Source organism: Monodelphis domestica, chromosome 4 (genome assembly GCF_027887165.1).
Source record: "Monodelphis domestica isolate mMonDom1 chromosome 4, mMonDom1.pri, whole genome shotgun sequence".
Taxonomy (NCBI): Eukaryota; Metazoa; Chordata; class Mammalia; order Didelphimorphia; family Didelphidae; genus Monodelphis; species Monodelphis domestica.
Genome location: NC_077230.1, coordinates 175,030,689 through 175,052,504, shown reverse-complemented (window position 1 = coordinate 175,052,504; position 21,816 = coordinate 175,030,689). Strand labels below are relative to the sequence as shown.

The 21,816-nt window shown below is 36.3% G+C and overlaps 1 protein-coding gene across 5 annotated transcripts in view; it reads left to right on the top strand.

Annotated features, from left to right (window-relative positions):
* Positions 1–20: 20 nt before the first annotated feature.
* TTC21B (tetratricopeptide repeat domain 21B) overlaps positions 21–21,816 on the top strand; it is a 109,610-nt gene continuing 87,814 nt past the window's right edge. For 4 of the 5 annotated variants that reach the window (XM_056797221.1, XM_016433674.2, XM_007494302.3 and 1 more), the window contains exons 1-6: positions 21–228; positions 15,365–15,494; positions 15,587–15,697; positions 16,870–17,036; positions 18,572–18,694; positions 21,509–21,666. In XM_056797221.1, coding sequence (XP_056653199.1) covers positions 208–228; positions 15,365–15,494; positions 15,587–15,697; positions 16,870–17,036; positions 18,572–18,694; positions 21,509–21,666 — 710 coding nt within the window. In that variant the 5' untranslated portion in view covers positions 21–207. Of the gene's footprint in view, positions 229–15,364; positions 15,495–15,586; positions 15,698–16,869; positions 17,037–18,571; positions 18,695–21,508; positions 21,667–21,816 lie in introns of those variants that run through there. The other variant, XM_056797222.1, reaches the window with a different exon arrangement.

The following is a 21,816-nucleotide window of genomic DNA, read 5'->3' as shown; positions in this document are numbered from 1 at the left end:
CCCTCCCCGTCGCGCATGCCCAGTGCAAGGCTTCGCGTCTTCTTTTCCTCCTCTTTATCCTAGTCTGTGTTGTCTGGATAGAACGCCCGCCACCGAAGCTAGAAGCCAGAGGAGAGGAAGCTGGTGGGTGGACCTTGGAAAAGCGGGTGGGCGGGCCTTCGGCTAAGTCTCCCTGGGGTCGCAGTTTTCTGCGTTATCCTGCGCACCATGGAAGCTCACGTCCTGAAGGTGAGTGAATGAGCTCCTGGGAAAGGGGCGAGGAGAATGGGGCGCTGAGGTCACGCTGGGGATCGGTGGGGGGAAAGGGGAGGGATGGGGAAGGTGCGAGGCCGCGGAGACCGTTTGGTTCGGGGCGTGGTGCTGACTTGGCCGGTGGGGACTCCGTGGCTCTCGCTTTCTTGCATCGTCTCAGCTGCCCCTTGTCGCCCAACTCCAGCGCCCTGGTCTGGAGTCAATTTGTCACCAAGTCCAACCCCTGGTCCCATATTTTGCCCGCGAGGTCACACGACGCCTTGTCCTGGAGCTGGGAATGAAGAAAGCAAGACCTGCCATTTGAAAGGGCTGAGTTCAAATGAGACCTCTAACACTTAATAGTTTTGTGATTCTGTGACAATATACGACGCTATTACAGATATAATAGGGCAAGTACCCAGGTTTTACAAGCCAAAACTGCCTGTTTCCTCATCTGTAAAGTGGGAATACTTGTACGGACTTCACTGGGTTGTTGTGAAGATCAAAAAAAAAGATTTTTGTAAAATGCTTTACAAAGTTTAAAGCACTATATAAATGCTAATATATGATATAATAAATGCTATCTAAAAGCTGTTATCTTCAGCAACTGTGAAGAGAATTTCCACGCCACGATCTCCCCGCTGGGATGAGTTCACAGGTTCTGTCTAGATTCTGACCCCTTCCAAAATGAGTTTGCTTACTGTTGATTGAAGGTTTCAAATAATAACAGAATGAAGGCTCCTTTAACATATGTAGATTTCCCCTAATGCCTTTTTAGAGAATTGTCAAATTGAAGAAAGAGGAATTAATTCCTCCTCTCCCAATACGGAGACATGTTTTAGGAGGAGAAGGAGAAAGTGGAATTAACTGGGAGACCATGCTTAAACACAAAAGAGGCAAGCTTATTGAATTCTTTCTTCCCCACAACCTCTCACATCTCCCATTTTTCTTCTTCAAATTTGGGAATACAGCATGCTTTCCTCAAGGTTCACTGATAAAGGAGAGTCATCAGAAAGGAAATGAGCTTTAGGCTTTGGAGATCATGCATAATACAAAGTGATGTGATACCTGAAAATCAGGCAACGTAGATATAGTTAATCTGAGGTTTGTGACTGGTATTGTTCATGCCCATTATGTGGTAAGAAGTTGCAGGAATGAGAAATTGATGATGAATTAAAAGATGAATATTTTGATGAGTTCCTTATGAACAGATCTGGTCACATCATTCCTCTGCTCAAAAACTTTCCCTGGTTCTAATTGCCAACCAAGAAAAAGTACAAGTTCCTCTGCCTGAAATTCCTAACCCTTCTACAACCATAAACTATTCAAACTTGTCTTATTACTCCTTTCTCCCTGTACTCCAGGGCAGGTAGGTGACATAGTTGATAGAGTACCAGGCCTGAGTCAGGAAGACCTCAGTTCAAATCTGGCCTAATCACTAACTTTGTGACCTTATACAAATCAGTTAACTCCATTTTCCTCAGTTTCCTTGTTTGTAAAATGATGTAGAGAAGAAAATGTCAAACTACCCCAGTATCTGCCAAGAAAACCCCAAATGGGGAAGTGTAGGATATGAACAACAATAATTCCATACTCAACTCTAGTTATCATTAGATAGCACTTTTCCTCCCAAATATATACTGGGTATTTTTAAATCTCTACTTCTACTCAGGCTCTTCCTTGTGCTTAGAAGGCCTTACAACTTTATCTTCACCTAGCAAAATCTCATAAATCCTTTAAAACATGCCACTTTGTTGGGAAAGCCTTCCTTGAATTGTCAGTTTTTTATAAACTTCTCTTTATTTCACACATCATTTTGCTTTGTAGTACCAATATTCCATGTTAGATGCTATCTTGTTGTTTCTAATACTTTTACTATAAAGTAAGTTTCGTTAGTGGATTATTCAATTTTTTTTGTCAGGGGGGTACATTATTTTCTTTTTTTTTCTTTTTTTTTTAAATTTGGTCATTTCCAAACATTATTCATTGGAAACAAAGATCATTTTCTTTTCTTCCCTCCCTTCCCTCCCACCACCTCTCCCATAGCCCATGTGCAATTCCACTGGGTATCACATGTGTTCTTGATTCAAACCCATTTCCATGTTGTTGGTATTTGCATTAGATTGTTCATTTAGAGTCTCTCCTCAGTCATATCCCCTCCACCCCTGTAGTCAAGCAGTTGCTTTTCATCGGTATTTTTACTCCCACAGTTTATCTTCTGCTTGTGGATAGTGTTTTTTAGATCCCTGCAGATTGTTCAGGGACATTGCATTGCCACTAATGGAGAAGTCCATTACCTTCGATTGTACCACAGTGTATCCGTCTGTGTGTACAATGTTTTCCTGTTTTCCTGGTTCTGCTCCTTTCGCTCTGCATCACTTCCTTGTGACAAGGAAATCACTTTTAAAAGACTGATATATATTAATTTAAGGTCGCCAAGGAATTCAGCTATGTAATTCCTAAATGAAAACTCAAGTCAGCCGTCAACCTTTTATAGAGTTTAATTACAGACAGGAGGAAGAAAGGAATTAGAGATAGAGAGAGAGAGGGAGAGAGAAAGGGAAGAGAAGGGAATAGGACTTAAATACCCCTTCTGTTTAGGCTGGGCCAAAAGGCCCAAGCCCTTAGATAGCTGGGGCAAAGAAAAGAGATCAGTCCCTATTACTCACGTGACCAAAATGGAGAAACAGTCTCAGAGGCCCCCACCTTCAGCTTCCTTCAGAGCCAGCTTCTCAGAGCACCTCTCCAACCACTCACAGCCAAAAAAACTCTCCAACCCCCTCCCAGTCCTCAGACCCCCCTCTCTCTAAGGAAACCATCCAAGTTCCCTCCCCTCAGTTCTCACATCTACCAATCACTGTCCATCATTTTCCCTGTGCCAATGGTGGCTCTAGCTTAACCCAGGACCGCCCAGAGGTCTGGGCTTTGCACATGTCTGTTGGAGGTCATATTCTCAAATAATTAAATTTTGATCTATGCTGCAGCCCTTCCTAAATCCTGTTAGGACTGAGTGGGGTGGAAATTGTATTTTCCAAGACCTGATTCTGTCATTCCAAGTATCTCTATTGTATCAATTCTAAAATCAATCATGACTCAAAGAAATTCCTGTTCTGTGCTTAAGCATAGGTCAAAGCCCTTTCCATTGTTCAGCAAAAGGTTTCTTTCCTAAAGTAATCTTAAGAAGGGAGGAGAAGGAACCTCCCATGCCAATGGGGTTCACATTCCAATACACTATCAGTAAGAAATTTTCCAAGTATGAAATTTCCCAATGGTGAAATTTCCAACATTTATAAGTCTAAGAAATTTTAAGGTTTACATCTTGGAGATTGTTCCAGGCTCCATGGAATTCCTCCACTTTATTATTCCTTTTAGCACAATAGTATTCCATCACCAACATATACCACAATTTGTTCAGCCATTCCCCAATTGAAGGGCATCCCCTCATTTTCCAATTTTTGGCCACCACAAAGAGCACAGCTATGAATATTCTTGTACAAGTCTTTTTCCTTATTATCTCTTTGGGGTACAAGCCTAGTAGTGCTATGTCTGGATCAAAAGGCAGACAGTCTTTTATCGCCCTTTGGGTATAGTTCCAAATTGCCCTCCAGAATGGCTGGATCAATTCACAACTCCACCAGCAATGAATTAGTGTCCCTACTTTGCCACATCCCCTCCAGCATTCATTACTTTCCATAGCTGTTATGTTAGCCAATCTGCTAGGTGTGAGGTGATACCTCAGAGTTGTTTTGATTTGCATCTCTCAGATTATAAGAGATATAGAACACTTTTTCATGTGCTTATTAATAGTTTTGATTTCTTTGGCTGAGAACTTCCTGTTCATGTCCCTTGCCCATTTATCAATTGGGGAATGGCTTGATTTTTTGTACAATTGATTTAGCTCTTTGTAAATTTGAGTAATTAAACCTTTGTCAGAGGTTTTTATGAAGATTGTTTCCCAATTTGTTGCTACCCTTCTGATTTTAGTTACATTGGTTTTGGTTGTACAAAAACTTTTTAATTTGATGTAGTCAAATACATTTTGTGACTCTTTCTAAGTCTTGCTTGGTTTTAAAATCTTTCCCTTCCCAAAGATCTGACATGTAAACTATTCTGTGTTCACCTAATTTACTTATAGTTTCCTTCTTTATGTTCAAGTCATTCACCCATTCTGAATTTATCTTGGTGTAGGGTGTGAGGTGTTGATCCAAACCTAATTTCTCCCATACTGTCTTCCAATTTTCCCAGCAGTTTTTATCAAATAATGGATTTTTGTCCCCAAAGCTGGGGTCTTTGGGTTTGTCATAAACTGTCTTGCTGAGATCATTTACGCCAAGTCTATTCCACTGATCCTCCTTTCTGTCTCTTAGCCAGTACCAAATTGTTTTGATAACCACTGCTTTATAGTAAAGTTTGAGATCTGGGACTGCAAGTCCTCCTTCCTTTGCATTTTTTCCTTCTTTTTGTCAGTTGATGCCCAATAGATTTGGCTCCACCCTTTTACTTTCACCCTATGTATATCTACCTTTCTCATATGTGTTTCTTGTAGACAGCATATGGTAGGGTTTTGGACTCTAATCCACTCTGCTATTAGCTTGCGTTTTATGGATGAGTTCATTCCATTCACATTCAGAGTTATGATTACTAGCTGTGTATTTTCCAGCATTTTGATTTCTGCTCCTTTACCTGCCCTTTCTTCTTTCACTATTTCCTTCTACACCAATGTTTGCTTTTGAACAGTCCCCCTTGTTCCCACCCTTATTTTACTTCCCTTTCTACCCCCTCCCTGTTTATCCCCCCCTTATTTTCCCTGTAGTCTTTCTAAAATTAACCCCCCACTCCCTCCCTCTCTTGAACTGCTTCCCTCCCCACCAGACCATTTGTTACCCTTCTACTCCCCTATAGGGTACAAATCTATTCTCTGCCCCCAATGGATTGGATTGTTTTTCCCTCTTTGAGTCACTTTCAAAGCACATAAAAGTTGAGTATTTCCTGTCTCTGACCTCTTTGATGTTCTCCCCCCTCCCACCATGAGCTTCTTTATGACATATAAATTTACCCCCATTTGTTTCTTTTCCCATTTCTTTTAAATTAACCTATTTTTAAGCTCTAGTTATATATATATATATATATATATATATATATATATATACATATATATATGCATACTCATGCATATGTATTTTTGCATGCATATATCTATATACCTATTTATGTCTTGTCCTTTCATCCTATACAGTTTGATGCTGTTCCCTCTAAGTATACTTCTTTTTGCTGCCCAGCTAATAACAACAGTTTTTAAGAGTTTCCAATGACCTCTTTTCTTATAGGGATACATATCATTTTAACTTATTGAGTTTCTTAAAAATTTTTTTTTCTTTTTCTTTTTTCCCCTCTTTTTTAATTACCTTTTGATAATTCTCTTGAGTTCTGTTCTTGGACATCAAATTTTCTGTTCAGGTCTGGTCTTTTTCTTACGAATTCTTGAAATTCTTCTATTTTGTTGAATGACCATACTTTCCCCTGTAAGAATATAGTCAGTTTTGCTGGATAGTTGATTCTTGGTTGTAGACCTAGTTCCCTTACTTTCCAGAATATCATATTCCATGCCTTTCTTTTTTTCAGTGTGGATGCAGCCAGATCCTGAGTTATCCTCACTGTGGTTCCTTGGTATCTGAATGACTTCTTGGCAGCTTGTAATATCTTTTCTTTGGTCTGATATTTCTTGAATTTGGCTATAACATTCCTGGGTGTTGTCAGTTGGGGATTAAGTATAGGAGGTGATCTGTGGATTCTATAAATCTCTACTTTTCCCTCTTGTTCAAGGATTTCGGGGCAGTTTTCTTTAATAATTTCCTGTAATATAATGTCCAGGCTTTTTCTTTTGTCATGGTCTTCTGGTAGGCCAATAATTCTTAAATTGTCTCTCCTTGAACGATTTTCTAAATCCTCTGTTTTGTGAATGAGATGCTTCATATTTTCCTCAATTTTTTCATTCTTTTGGTTTTGTTTTATAGTGTCTTGCTGCCTTGTGAGGTCGCTCGATTCAAGTTGTATTCTGGTTCTTAAAGACTGGATTTCATCCTTAGTTTTTTGGTCGTCCTTTTCCTTTTGGTTGGATTTTCTTTGGAGGTCATCTTTCATCTTCTTCATCTCATCTTTCATCTGCTTTGCCTCATCTTTCATCTGCTATGCCTCATTTTCCAGCTGGTTGATTTTGGCTTTCAAGACACTATTTTCTGTTTCCAGATGAGTTATCTTAGTTTTTAAGTTCTTTTCCCAATTGTCTTCAGCCTCTCTTAATTGTGTTTTGAATTGCATTTTGAGTTCTTCCAAAGCCTGTATCCAATTCACTGGGATTTCTGATTTTTTCTTTGCTGGGTCCTCCCCCTCTGTTTCATTCGCTCTTTGCTCATTACCTGTGCAGAAGCTGTCTATTGTAATTTCTTTCTTCTTTTTCTGTTGTTTGCTCTAGTTTACCCCTTCTTTGCTCCCCGTATTTGGCTGTGCTCTTGCTCCTCTCATTTTGTTTTGGTTTTGGGGCTGTCAGTCTCCCCTCTTGGAGCTTTGTCAGATCTCTTGGTACTGTCTCTAGGGGAGGAATGTTAGCTTCCCTGTCCTCTGGAGGCTTTTGATTGGATTGAGTTCAATTGGGTTGGGCTGTATATGGTATGAAGCACTGAGGCTCTGAAGACTCCTGGAAGGCTGGGCCACCCATCCTCTGTCCAGTTCTCTCCAGCTGCTTCTCCGCTGTCCCCAAGTGCCTTTGCCCGCCTCCCTAAACTCTGAGGAGTTCTGATGGGATTAGTTCAACTGGATTGGTCTGGATGTGCCCGAGGCAAGGATGAGCCTGGAGCCCGACCCAGCCACGGCCTGTTTCTCCCTGGCTTCCTCCCTGCTGTCCAAGCTGGATGCTCTGAGCCTGGTGCCCCATTGCTCCAAAGGTAGACCCTGCAAACCAGCACCTTTGCCCGCTCAGAGGTTCCCACTGCTGCTGGGGGCTCAGCCCTCTGGGTTGTGGGGGAGGGGTCCTGGGACCTTCGCTCTGCCTTCCCCTTAGCCCTGAGTATTCTCGGATTCCGGCTTTTGGGGGGGCGTACCTTTTGATTTGAGTCCAGAAGGAGGGTTCCCCGCTTCTGTCCTGTTGTTCAGCTTGAATTTCGGTGCCCTAGGAGCATTCAGTCTGTATCGGTAAGGAAGGGTCTTCCACGAGGTCTGCCCTTTTGCTGCTTGCTAAGCTGCCATCTTGACTCCGCCCCGGTACATTATTTTCTGAGAACCTAGCTCAGGATCTATAGACTAAGTGCCTAATAAATGTTTCTTCTTGTTAATTTAGATAATTTCATCTATGCTTTAGATTTATTAGTATAAACATCTCTTATTTATCTAGGTCAATAATAGATGAGAATTCTCAAATACTCAAATAAATCTTATCCTTGTGAATATTCCCTCCAATGATGCATATCATAGCTAATCATGCCATTCTATCAGACATCTTCATAAGTTTGAAACATACTAAAGCACTTCCTCACTTTCCCTTGACATACAACCACTGGACCACCCATGTTATCTAGCAGAGTTTTGCTTTTTTTTTTCCCCTTTCCTGTATCTAGCCCATTTTCTCTTCTGATCAAAAATTTTTATGATATTTTTATTCTGGATTTTATTCAGGTTCATTATTTGTGATATGTTTGATACCCAAAACCACCTTGAGCTCTCTATTGTCCTCAGAGTGTTACTCAATTTTAATTCAGCCAAAACTAGTGTTCCATAACTCAGCCAGATACCAATATTGGCAAGATATGGTATTTAAAAAGATAGGTCTTCATCTCAAGAAGTTTAATATCATTAACTGAGAGAGCCTCTTAGATGGGATTTGCTTTTCTTATATTTTCATTCAACTTCTACTTGATCTATATAATTTCATTACATTTACTTTTGATTTTTTTTTTGGTATGACTTTCTATTTACTTTGTTATAGTTACTGATTAGTTTGCTTTTTGGCTCTACTTTTTTCACTCTGTCTCAGTTCTTATGGCTCTTTCCATGCTTCTCTGTATCCACAACATACTCCATTCCTTATAGTACTTAGCCTTCAGGTATTTAAGTTCTTCATTAAAAAAAAATATTTTTTTACATATTTCACCATCAAAAAACACTTAGCTAAACAAATGCATAAAAATTTCGTAAAACCACAAACTCCACATTATTTACAATTTGTTTAAAATATGTAAATTATATTTGTGTACTAATATTGTATACTAACATTCTCTACTTTTGTGTTCCTTTTAGATTTGTTTATTTGAATAGTTTTCTTTGATTTTGTAGATGCTTTTTTTTTTTTAAACCCTTACTTTCCATCCTCAAATCAATACTAGGTATTAGTTCCAAGGCAAAAGATTGGTAAAGGCTAGGCAGTGGTGGTTAAGTGACTTGCCCAGGGTCACACAGCTAGGAAGTATCTGAGGAACTATGGAACTCTGGGCCTGGATCTCAATCCACTGATTCACCTAGCTGTCCCCAAGGAAGATAAATGTAGCTGATTTTTAAATTTAGTGTTTTTTTTTCCTGTTTAAAAATCTTTCCATATATTTCCCTTATTTTCTTTATATTTCCAATATTTGTCATTGCTAATAATATAATATAATACATTACATTCAAATATCACAATCTATTTAGCCATTTCTCCCATTCATTGCATTTGTGTTATTTCCAGTTATTTTGTCATAATAAAGCTGCTTTAAATATTTTCATATGTACATAGCTTTTTAGCCTTTCAGTAAAGTTAGGGCCTGACCCTAGCTCAGAAAGAGGTGGAAGAACTTAAGAAAGACCTCAAAAACCAAATGAGAGAAGTTGAGGACAAAGTATGGGAAAAAATAAGAGCAAAGAATAAAATCAAGAACATTTTGAAAGAAAGATCACCCAAATGGAAAAAGAGACCCAGAAACTTATAGAAGAATTATTGTATTAAGAACTAGAATCAGGCAAGGAGAAGTTAATGATTTCCAAAGACAAGAAGAATAAATAAGGGAAAAAGATGAAATTATAGAAGAGAATATGAAACATCACAAAAACAACTGCCCTGGAAAAAAAGATCAAGGATAGATGATATAAGATTATTTAGATTCCCAGAAAGCTGTGATTTTTTTAAAAAAGAGTTTAGACATCACACTCCAAGAAATCATTAAGGAAAACTTCCCAGAATGTCTTGAATCAGAGGGTAAAATAGAAATGGAAAGAACCCACTGATCACCACTTCAGAGAGACCCAAAGATTCAAATTGTTAGATTTAAATTAGTTTTGAGCTTTAAATAGTTGTAGATAAGAGAGTGGGAGCCATAAACTGTGATAATTAAAATGTTTGGGAGCAAGGGAAATATATAACAATTATGACTGCTGAAATATGTTTTCTACTGTGTCTTGGTTTTATATAAATATAAGATGGTCGCCAGGGAATATATTCCCAATTTATGAATATGCCCAAGCCAACTGGGTTTTATAGAGAAATTTAATTTATAATACACTGATTAATCAATAGAAAAAGAGAGAAAGTAAGAAAGGAATAAGAATGAAGGGCCTCAAGCCAATAAGGCCTAGACCTCAGTCCTAAGAGATAAATCAGTCAGTTGGTTTTATCACTCACCCAAGATCTCTCTAGGTAAGGCTTCTCATGCCAACCTCAGGCTCCACCTTCAAGAGAGCCTCCTTTCAAGAAATGTTTCCAGAGAATTCTCCTCCTGACTCCTCCTGAGTTCTCCTTCCACAGCCTCCATCAAGACCTCTCCAGGAGCTCTCCCTCCAGGACTTCTCTCCTCTCAGACCTCCTTCAGAGCATCAACCTCCGCCTCAGTCCTCAGACCCCACTATCTTTAAGCAAACAATCTAAGTCCCCTCCCCTCAGTTCTCACATCTACCAATCACTGTCGATGTCTCCCCTGTGCCAATGGTGGCTCTAGCTTAACCCAGGACCGCCCAGAGGTCTGACCCCTTTGCACATGTCTGTTGAAGGTCATATTCTCAAATAATTAAATCTTGATCTTTGCAGCAGCCCTTCCTAAATCCTGTTACTCTGAGTAGGGTGGAGATTGTAGTTTCCAAGACCTGGTTCTGTCATTCCAAGTATCTCTATTGTATCAATTCTAAAATCAATCATGACTCAAAGAACTTCCTGTTCTATGCTTAAGCATAGGTCAAAGCCCTTTCCATTGTTTAGCAAAAGGTTTCTTTCCTAAAGTAGTCTTAAGTAGGGAGGAGAAGGATCCTCCCATGCCAAGGAGTTTCATATTCCAATAGAGTTCTTACTATCAGTAGGAAATTTTTTCAAGTATGAAATTTCCCAATGGTGAAATTTCCAACATTCATAAGTCTAAGAAATTTTAAGGTTTACAATGCATAGGAACATCATTGCTAAATTCCATATCTCCCAGGTTAAAGAGAAAATACTATAAGAAACAAGAAAAAAAAACAATTTAAATACTTTGGCACTACAGTCAGAATAACATAAGACCTAGCAGCTGCAACATTAAAAGAACATAAGACATGGAGCACAGCATTTTATAGAGCAAAAGAACTGGACTTAATAACCAAGAATTGAGGGAATGGAATGGAATGAGCTGATATGTATTTAATTGAAAATCTGTTACCCTAAAAAAGAACTATATTTCCCTGGAACCCACTGACTTCCTGTCATTATGTACTTCCTATAGACAGGGAATAAATATTCATTAGGCAGTCCTGCTCCAGCTCTTAGGCTTGAAGGCAAGGATGGTAAGCATGGGGGTTTTGAACTGGTTGATTAGCCATGGGCACATGGTCTCTTTTTTGTTGCCTTTTTTATTCCTATATTTCTAATGATCATTAATAAATCTCCTAAATATAATATTTTTGTTATTGATATTTTAATTTTTACATATGTTAGTGGAATAGACCTGGAGGAGATAGGGTGAAATGACTATCTCATATAGAGAAGGAACGAATGGAGGAACTTCCATGGAGAAGGGGAATAGGAAATGGAGTGCTGGTAGTACTAAAAGCTTACTCTCATCAGACCTGGGACGAAGAGAAAAGAACATACACAATTAGTAGGATAAAATTTTTCTTAAGGTACAGGTGGGAAAGGGGATGGGATAAAGGAGTACCTGGATAGGGGAGTATATATCAAGAGGAGGGTAATAAGTTGACAGGATAGGAAGGAACTCAGGACAAGATAGGGAAAGGAATTTTAGTCAAACTCATTTCAAGTAAGAGGGCCTGGTTGTAGGGATAAGGAAGGGATTTCTGGAAAGGTAGATAGAATATGAATTAAAAGGAAAAGGGAAAGAGACAAGGGAGAGATCTTTGAAAAGGTGGGCCAATTTGGAACTGGTAAGGCAAAGGGCAAAGATAAAGGAGGATTTTTGCAAAGAGACAAAGGAATAAGAGAAGTATTGGTCAAAGGAAAATGGCCATCCAAGAAGGGATACAGGAAAAAGAAAGAAATAGGAGACAAGCAGTGGGGAGGAATGGAGTAGATGGAAATGCACAGCTAGTAACTATGACAGTGAGTATGATGGTTTGAATTCACACTTGGGAAGAAAGTGGATAATATAAAGGATCAAAAACCACAACCTGACAATGTATTGTTTATAAGAAACACACTGAAAATGAGAGACAGAGTGAAGGTGAGAGACTAGAGCAGATGATCTAGAAAATGCATGGGTGGCAGTCAAGATCTCTGACAGTTGGGACTAAAATAAATATAACTAGAAGGGATAAACAGGGTAAATATATTGGGGGGGGGGTTACTATGAACAATGAAGAATTATCATTACTGGTTCTGTATGCACCAAATGTTTGTTATAGCACCCATGTTTTTAAAGGAAAAACTAAATGAGATAATGATGGAAAGAGATAACAAAATAATAATAGGGATAGACTTTAATTTTCCACTCTAGATAACTAGATAAATCTAACAAAAAAAATAAATAAGAAAGAAATGAAGGAGATGAACAGAACCCTAGATAAGATAAAGATTTACAGAGTCCACATGCCATTCCATGAGATTAGTAGTGAATATAAACCTGAGCATACACATAATCCAAACATAGTTTGTGGTGGGAAATGATTTAGAAAGAGTAAATATAATGCAAAATTCTTGCTTTAACGCTTATCACACTACAGAAGTAACCTTGTATCCCTGTAGGGTTGTGGCACTGGAACAAAAGTACCAATGGGTCTGACCAATTTGGGAAGACAGTTAGTCTTTGCTTTACCTTCTTTATTTGTAAAATACCTTGTAAAATTACCTCCTAGGACTGCTATGAGAATCAAATGAGAATAATTGTAGAGTTTAGCACATCAACTGGCACTTACGAAGAACTATATATGTTATTATTATTATTAATTGTTTCAATGATTTGTTCTTTGGCCCACTCATTATTTAGGATTTCATTGTTAAATCTCCACTTGGGTCTTTATCTTTTGTTTATAGACTCTAAACCAATGACTATTTTTATTTCATTATGGTTTGTAAAAGATGTATTAACTATTTCTGTATATAATTAGTATATGTATATAACTATTTCCATGTGTTGCTAAGAAATTAGTACATTCTTTTGCTAACCCATTTAGAAAGTGCCATAAGTCTTTTAACAATAGTTTTTTATAGCAATTTATTCACTTCCGTATTTTCCCTTTTACTTATCTTTTTATTAGACTAGTCCAAAATCACTAGGACAATATTGAAGTCTCCTACCACTATTGTATTACTCTCTGTGTCTCCTTGATTTTGGTTTGTTGTTTATGGTTCCTTTCAGTATAGCATAGTGTCCTTGTTAATACTTTTTTATTTTTTGAAAGTTTTTGTTTTCTCACCATGATTGTAATGCTAATTTTTATTCACTTAATGAACTGTAAAGAAAATTCCATTTCCTCTGTTTTATTTTGAGTATGTCTTTGTTTTTCAAATGTGCTTTTTAAAAGTAATACATTGTAGTTTCCTTGTTTTCTTATTCATTCTGTCACTTTTTTCTTATTTTTTTTCTCCATTCACATGTAAAGTTATGTTAGGTTTATGTTTTCCTCCATCTAATATTGACTTTTTTCTTGAGTTATGAGTTTTTTCCTCTTCTTCTATAAACATAGTATGGGTATTCCTTCCACATCTTGGCAGTTAGGGGCAAATCATCCCCACAATCTGGAAAATCCACATAAAATTTTTTGGCCCTCCATACAAGAAAAGAAATTTGAAATTTTTCCTCTTCTTTTTCTTCTATAGGATATTTACAATACCTTATTGTAAAATTTGGGTTAAATGTGTGGTCATAGGCTATATGTTCTAAGTTTCTAAATTTTTTCTGTGTCATCTGGGCTTTGCCTGTTTTCTGCAGCTTCTGCAAATTTCCCATTTAATTTCTTATGTCAACCCCTCAATATATTGAAATGATGATGGGGGAAAGTCATGATGAAGAGAGGATACCAGTACTGTGTTCTTTCAATTACTTTGCCTTCATCTTTTATAAAATGACTCTTTCCATGTCTCTTTTCCTCTCACTCCTGATCCCCTCCTTTGTTTTGTTACTCTTCTCTTTGGGATTTTGTTTATTAGTTGTTTTTTTTCCCTGTACTTCTTTTATCTGAATAATTCCATCCTCTCTCCTTTTTCCTCTCACTCAAGTAGATTTAACTTTATTCTCACCTTCATCTAGTCCTGCTCATTAGATTTTTAAATTTCATTTTTTGTGTGCCTTTCCAAAAAGTATTTCTTTCATTTTCTTTGTTACCCACCCTCCCTTTCTACTCAAAATCCCTGTTCTCTGATTCATGACTTATATAATTATCTAGTCTTTCTTTTCTCTGTATTAGTTATACAACTAAGTTTTTATTCTAAATTCTTCCTCTAAGTGGTTTCTGATAATAACTTATAGGATTTGCCCTGTGGATTCCTCTTTTTCATTGAACTTCACACCCCAAACAATGCCAGTTTATTTATTGTCTGAGAAAATACTGTCCCATGATAGGGATAATAATAATAATAGTAAGTTCTTTATTATTCAGCCCATCACTGATTCTATTACCTTTGGGTATCTTTTTTCCTCAATTGCTTTAAAATCTCTTCCCTTTATGCTCTCCAGTTCCTAAGGAGTTCTACCTTACTCCTCGAAGTCAGATGAGTATACTTTTTGAGCTCCATATCTCCCAGACTATACCTAGCATAAGATCCCCATCTCCCTTCACAGACCTTTTCTTTTTACCCATAGAAGTATTCATCAGTGGAGAGCTCTCCTACCACCAAAATAAGGCCTCTTTTCTGTCTATCTTTTTGTTCCCTCCCTCTATTCTCATCGATTCCCCTTGTGGGTTCTTTTCTTTCCATCAAACCAAATTAATTCACCTGTGGTAGGTAGGCAGTGTTTCCTGGTTCTATCTGTAATGCCTCATGCCTACATTTTTGCTATTAATACCACCAGACTTGTGCCTTCACCCATTTTCTTCTGTACATTTAGAAAAAAAAAAAGGTTTTTACTATTATTTCTGATATCACTCTGTTGCTTCTGCTGTCCTTGGATGCTGCATTTTTTTTTCCTACTCCTGCATTTCTGTTTTTTGGAGTGTTGGAGCAAAGTGTCCCTGAAGCATCCTATTCTACTTTGGGACAGTTGTAATTATTATGAATTTCCATCAGGGTGATTAATTAGATATGATGTGAGAGAATCTGATATTACTACTTAACTTGCATTTGGCAGTTAAGAGTTCTCCTGTAGGCCCCAGTTTTCTTACCTGTAAAATGAAGGGTTTCAAATAGATGATCTCAGTCCTTTCCAGATGGAGCTATGATTTTTAGTAAATGTATCTTTCCTTTTGACTTCCTTCCTGTGGAAGTCATCACACTTAATTATGACCCTTCTTGGGTGAAAAAAAGTGCTTCTGGCTATTTAGTCATTCTTTTGGATCATAAATCTAGAACTGGAATAGACTTTTGAGATCATCTAGTCCAATCTTTTGATAAATCAAGAAGCTAAGTTACAGAAAGGTTATTGACCAAGATGGCACAGGCAAGTAGCAGAGTCAGGTTTCAAAATCAGAGCCTGTCAATCCAAGTTCATTATTCTTTCCACTAAAAGTTATATCATTTTTACTTTGTTTTTTCTTTTAGACTTTGATCAATTATTATTGTCAAGAGAGATATTTCCATCATGTAGTAACTGTTGCAAGTGAAGGGCTTAAGAGGTATGTCAGTGACCCAGTTTTCAGATTTTACCATGCATATGGCTTGTTAATGGAAGGTATGTACTATTTTATTGAATTTATTCCTTTTGCTCAAAATTATTAATGTTTACATGAAGAGTTTGATATACTAATCTGATTTGGCTTTTAGGAAGAAATCAAGAGGCTTTTCGGGAACTGGAGGCCATTAAAAACAAACAAGATGTTTCCCTTTGCTCCTTGATTGCATTGATATATGGTCATAAATTGAGTTCTAATCCAGGTATAGTATATAATCACCCCATCTTGGCTCGACCCCCCTCCCCCAATCAGCATTATATTTAACATGACACTGAAGACATTTAAAAATAAAGCACTCAAGACTTTTGGCTTACTCCATTCACATTGATCTTTGTCTGACTTTTGTAGTATTTGTAGTCTCAAACACTCAGGGATCTCATTGATTTGGGAGTTCTTTTTAGTGATACAGATGGCATCTCACTCATGTCTGAATGTCCTGTGCCCATCTTCTTTGCATCTTAAGCTGGTTTTAGATTCTTGAGTACAAACCACATATTTGTTTACATCATTTATAATCTCCTACTAATGGTAGGAGTATATAATATGTGTATATATATATACACACATATATATGTATATAATACTTAAATCCACCAAAGAATGATTTCCCATGCTACATCAGGGTGTGGAAACCTTGGTTTCTTAAAGACTATGTTAGTATATTGCAAACTCTGATAGGGCCCACCATACCAAAAAGCCATTCAAATAAGTTCAGTTCAGCCCAGCCTTATCATAAGTTTCATGCCTAACATCTGAAGGATGAATGAAAAATTATTCAGCCACAGCAACTCTGAGATCCTCTGCTAAATCAAAGAGGGATTACAATGAATGTTGTTAGTGGGAATACCTGCACAGGTAAAAATTACAAGTCCTTGTAATATTAAAGTTTACAACTTAAAAGTTGCTTTTCTCACACACAAAAAAATCCTTAAATATGCAATTGAACTAGTATCTTCATTCTTATAGATAAGGAAACTAAAATGAGGAGAGCCAAGTTTTCTGACTTATATATCCAGTATTCTTTCCATAACCCCAGGCTGTATCTATCCACAGATGTATGAATAAGAAAAAATCTTTTCATAACTTGTCAAAGATTTAAGAATACTTTGTCATCTGAACAAAACTTTATTATTATTAACTTATTATTATTAACTGCAATGTCTAATAAGGATTGCAGGTACTCTGAATCTGGAAATATCTGGCCTAAACTGCTTATAATGCCAATTAAATAAAAACCATATATACTCTATGTATATGGCAAAGTGGATATGTATTCTGGTAATTTACATTGTTTTTGATGCAGTATAAAAAGCCCCAGATCCTAAATTTAGCAGGATTGATTTTTATTTTAGGGTTCTTTTTTTCACCTTTCAGATCGAGAGACTATCCTAGAATTGGATGCTAAAATGAAGGAGCATCGTAAAACAGCTGGACCAAAGGCCCTCTACTATGCAGGATTATTTTTGTGGCATGTTGGTCGTCATGATAAAGCTCGGGAATATGTTGACAGAATGATCAAAATTTCCAATGGTAGTAAAGAGGTAGCTAGTTTTCTTAATTGTCAATGCAAGTATAAAATGTCTCCATTCCTTAATCACTACTAGTACATTTTAAAATATAGTCTTATTTTGAATCTTTATTTGTTAGTCCTATTTTATATCCATAAACAAAATTCTAACTCTTTTTTTGTATTTGAATGTTGTAAGAATTGCTTTTTATTTGTTTTATTTAGTTTTCTCTAAAATTTTTCTTCCACTAAGTGAAGAGTATGATCTTAACTAGTCAATAGAAGGAGCATTACTTCAGTACACTTACCTGTATATCCGTGGAAAACAAACAAGTGGTTAAACAGAAACTTTAAAATAGAAATAGAAAATTTCTTATTTTAAGAATTGACCTGATATCTAATTGAAAAAGTCAATTTCCTGAATACAGATTGACAATATAAATATTTTTATTTGAATTCTTAGCTTCTTTCTAATGTTTTCTTCAGTTTTAATTAATTGTTAAAGTGTTTTATTAAGAGAAAAATGTGTCAAGAAAAAAATATTTGCTAAAAATTTTATTTTAGGTTCATAGATAAATAGTTGTAACAGGCTTTAGAAGCCATTTTGTACCACTCCTTTATTTTACAGATGAGGAAACGTGTGTCAATTATTCCCTTCCACCCAGAGGCCTACCCTGATTCCTCCACATGGCATGAGATTAACTCAGACTATGCCATCCAAGTGGAAATTTTGACATTTCTTATCCATCTGGAAAGACTAATAGTGTGGTCATGGATAAGTCTATTACAATTATATCTATTATCTGTAGATCAGCCTATCTAAATTCATAGAGGTTTATCACAAGGTTAGATGTAGAATGATACATCTTTCAGTTCCAATAACTCATGAAAACTATAAATAGAATTACCGAAAGCATCAATGGATGTATGTATTCTCTTTGTTAAAATTATTTGACCTTTTCAGGACAGGTTACATTAGCACATATATCCAAAGGAATATATCCCAGCTCACCAACATTTATCTCCATAATACATATTAATGGTTATATCAGTGATAGCAATTAATGCTTCATTCTTTCTGACTTCATTTATCTTTTTATTTTGATCTCCGGTGGCTTGGGCCACTTAAAGAAGTTAGGATTGACTTTACTTAAAACAGTTGTAATGGCATTGTCACTGACTTACATTTCTTGTCTTTTTAGATGGTCAAAATTTTTTTTAACATGTCACAGAAAAGTAAGACAAATGTTAAAATCGTAATGGTAAATTACAATCAGTATGAACATAGCAATAAATCAGTTGTATCAGTAATGTGATATTCAGCATGCTTCTGAATTCCAAGTACAGTAAACTAGTGTTTGTTGGCTCCCACAGTAATCTATAGTTTCTTTGACTGATGGCTGACAAGTGTCTAAAATGTAACTTTCTTGCACTAAAATAGATTTTAATGAGTTTGTTGAGGCAGCTATTTATTATAAATTCCAAACGGCATTTATTCTCTAACCTTTATTAATGTATATGCTAATTTCCATAACAAAAATTAATCTGACTAGATTATTTCTTTTATAGGGACTAATTTTGAGAGCATGGCTTGATGTAACTAGTGGAAAAGAAGCTTACAGTAAAAAAGCAGCAAGGTACTTTGATGAAAACATACAAGATGGAAATGATATTTTTGCTATGCTGGGTAAGGTGAGTTCATAAAATGGAGTTTAATGTGTATACAGCTTTTACCCTCTTAGTTCTAATGTATTTGATGTATTATAGGCAACAAGAATTTATGAAGTTCCTACTATGTTCTATATGCATTGTCAAGCTGCTAAACTCTTCATATTTTAATTTAGATTTATACTAAATACTTGGTTATACAAAATCATTAAATTAGGTAAAATAGAATTAAAGAGAGGAGTTAATCCAAAGGGACAATTCTATTGTATTTACTTAACTCTTTACATTGTATCCCCCTAGTAGAATAGAAGCTTCTTGGAAAGCAGGAAAGCTTTTCCTTTTTTTTTTTAATCTGTGTCTCCAGGGTTTATTTAGCACAATGCCTTGTACATAGTATTTAAATGTTTATCGAATTGAATAATGTTATAAAATTCAAAGTGTTATAGTGGGGTTTGCTTATTATATGCTAATGATATTACAATACAGTGTTATGGTAACATTATGTATGCCTGAAGATACAAACATTTCAATATCAGGTATCCCTGTATATGCATGTATACATGACTATGCTTATTCACAACTAGAATTATCCCCTTTATATTATAGCAAAGTTCCATCAATTCCAGGAAGACTAGATTGAGAATCTTAATGATTTATTCAGGCCCAATTAACATAGTCTTTGGTGGTTAATGCTAATCACCCCTCATAGACTCACCCAAGAGGACAGGAGACAGTTGATCCAGACTAAAATTCAATTGGTTTTTAACAAATCATTCAAAGAATGAGCATTTATTCAACTCCTACTGTCTACCAGGTGTTATGTTAGACATTTGAGACAAAAAAAATTTTTAAATGAAATTGCCCTTGACTTCAAGAAGCTTATACAGATTACTTATGCAAGTACAGAAAAATAGATTGAAGATCATTTTCAGGGTATAACACTAGCAGCCAGAAAATCAGAAAAAGCTCTATGTAGAAAGTGGCATTTGACTGAGCTTCCAAGGAGCCTGGGAATTCTAAGAGATATTACAGGCTTTGGAGATTGGAGTTTCAAGATGGAGGGAAGGGAACAGAAGGCTAATTGTGAATGGTCTCTTCTCATTAAAGTATGAAGTGAATTTCTTTGATTTTCTTAGCTGAGTTGGTGGGAAGAGGAGATGGTATAAGAATCAGGATAGAAGAGAACTTTGGAAGAGCTTGTGTAGAAAAGAGAATCATTTAAAGGAGAAGGAAAAGGATCTTTTACTGCAATGAAAGCTCAGTTGAAGCTAGATAATACATATCTGTGTGTGTGTGTGTGTGTGTGTGTGTGTGTACAATCAGCACAATATTGTGACTTCTTCCAACCCTATTTAGCAGGAAGTGACTAGGAGTGAAAGAGATGGATGTCAGGAATAATCCAGAGTTGGGGTTCATAAGACATGAGCATCAAAGGACAGAGTTGAGATTAGGAAAGAAGGAAGGTATTGCTGTAATACCCAAGACACTGTGATAAGCTCTGGAAATAAAGAAAAAAATAAAGAAATTATCCCTGCTTTCTCATTCTTGGGAGATATGGCATCAACAAGTAAATGAAATAACTTGAGGAAGAGGAAAGTAACTTAGTAATTAAGGGGCAATAAATATGTTCGTAATTAAGAGAATATAAATCAATGCTTTTCTAGAAAGTGGCACATAAATTGAAAAAAGCAAGGGATTCTAAGCCAGGCGAGGAAAAAAGTATATTTGCTATTGAGGGATCAGCTTTTAAACAGGTGAAAAGCCAAGTTTCAGCAACAGCTAATAGACAAGGGTTATTTGTTTTGTTGTATTTCCCCCCTGAAATATAGAGTGTATGCATAGGAATAGTATGGAACAAGTCTGGAAGTATAAGTGGGAACAAGATTGTAGAGAATCGTCACTGTCAAGTTGAGGAGTTTACATTTTAACCTAGAGGCAATAGGGAACTCATGAAGATTTTTTGAGGAGAGCAACAAAACCTTGTACTTTAATAATATTAATTTGATAATTGTTAGAAGGTTATTGTTTAAAGAGGGCAAAGAAAACTATAATTAGGGAAAGTAATTAAAGACATTTTGCAATATTAAATTTGATAGGTAATAAATACCTGAACTAAGTTAGTGGACTTCTGAATTGAGAGAGAGAGAACCGATTGTCAAATGTGGCAGAAATTCAGGAAGTTTGCATAGATTTGCTAACCATCAATGCAGAGATGATAATTCTGGGATCTACTGAGCTCCCCAAATGGACATTAAGGTCAAACTAAATACAATATTATACTATATATGCAAAATGATTCTTTCATTTGCATTTTCAAACTTTCATTCTGTACTTTACATTTATATTGTTTTTCTTTTAAAATTCTTTCCTTGATTCTTTGCTGTAGGGAGTAAAAACATTAAAAATTTATAAGCTATTTACTAATCTCCCTCAATTTTTTTTTAAAAAACCCTTACCTTCCATCTTCAAGTCAATACTGTGTATTGGCTCCAAGGCAGAAGAGTAGAGTGGTAAGGGCTAGGCAATGGGGTTCAAGTGACTTGCCCAGGGTCATACAACTGGGAAGTGTCTGAGGCCAGATTTGAACCTAGGACCTTCTGTCTGTAGGCTTGACTCTCAATTTACTGAACTACCCAGCTGGCCCCTCCCTCAATTTTTTAAGTCTAGAAAAAAATGCTCAGAATAAGTTTTTATTTGTGTTCTTTATTTTTACTTCCTGTAATAGCATTTTAAAAATTCTGCAGAGTTTCAAGTGAATACCTTAAATAAAATACTTAACTTTTCTGGATTAACTCTTTTAAACTCTTCATAGGGATCACTATTTTTTTTCCCCATTAGGCACAGTACCTTGAACTACGCCAGAATTATTCAGGAGCTCTAGAAACAGTGAACCAGATAACCATAAACTTCCCCAGCTTTCTTCCTGCTCTTGTAAAGAAAATGAAGTTGCAATTAGCTTTGCAAGATTGGGATCAGACTGTTGAGACAGCACAAAGGTTAAGTAAAAACAAAATCTTAAACATAATTTTTGACTTTTTTTATATATAGGGGAATGATGAAAAATATCTACCAAAAAAAACAAGAAAAATTTGAAACAAAAGAACACAGCAGCCTCTTGATGTTTTTTCTACTACTATTAATTAATA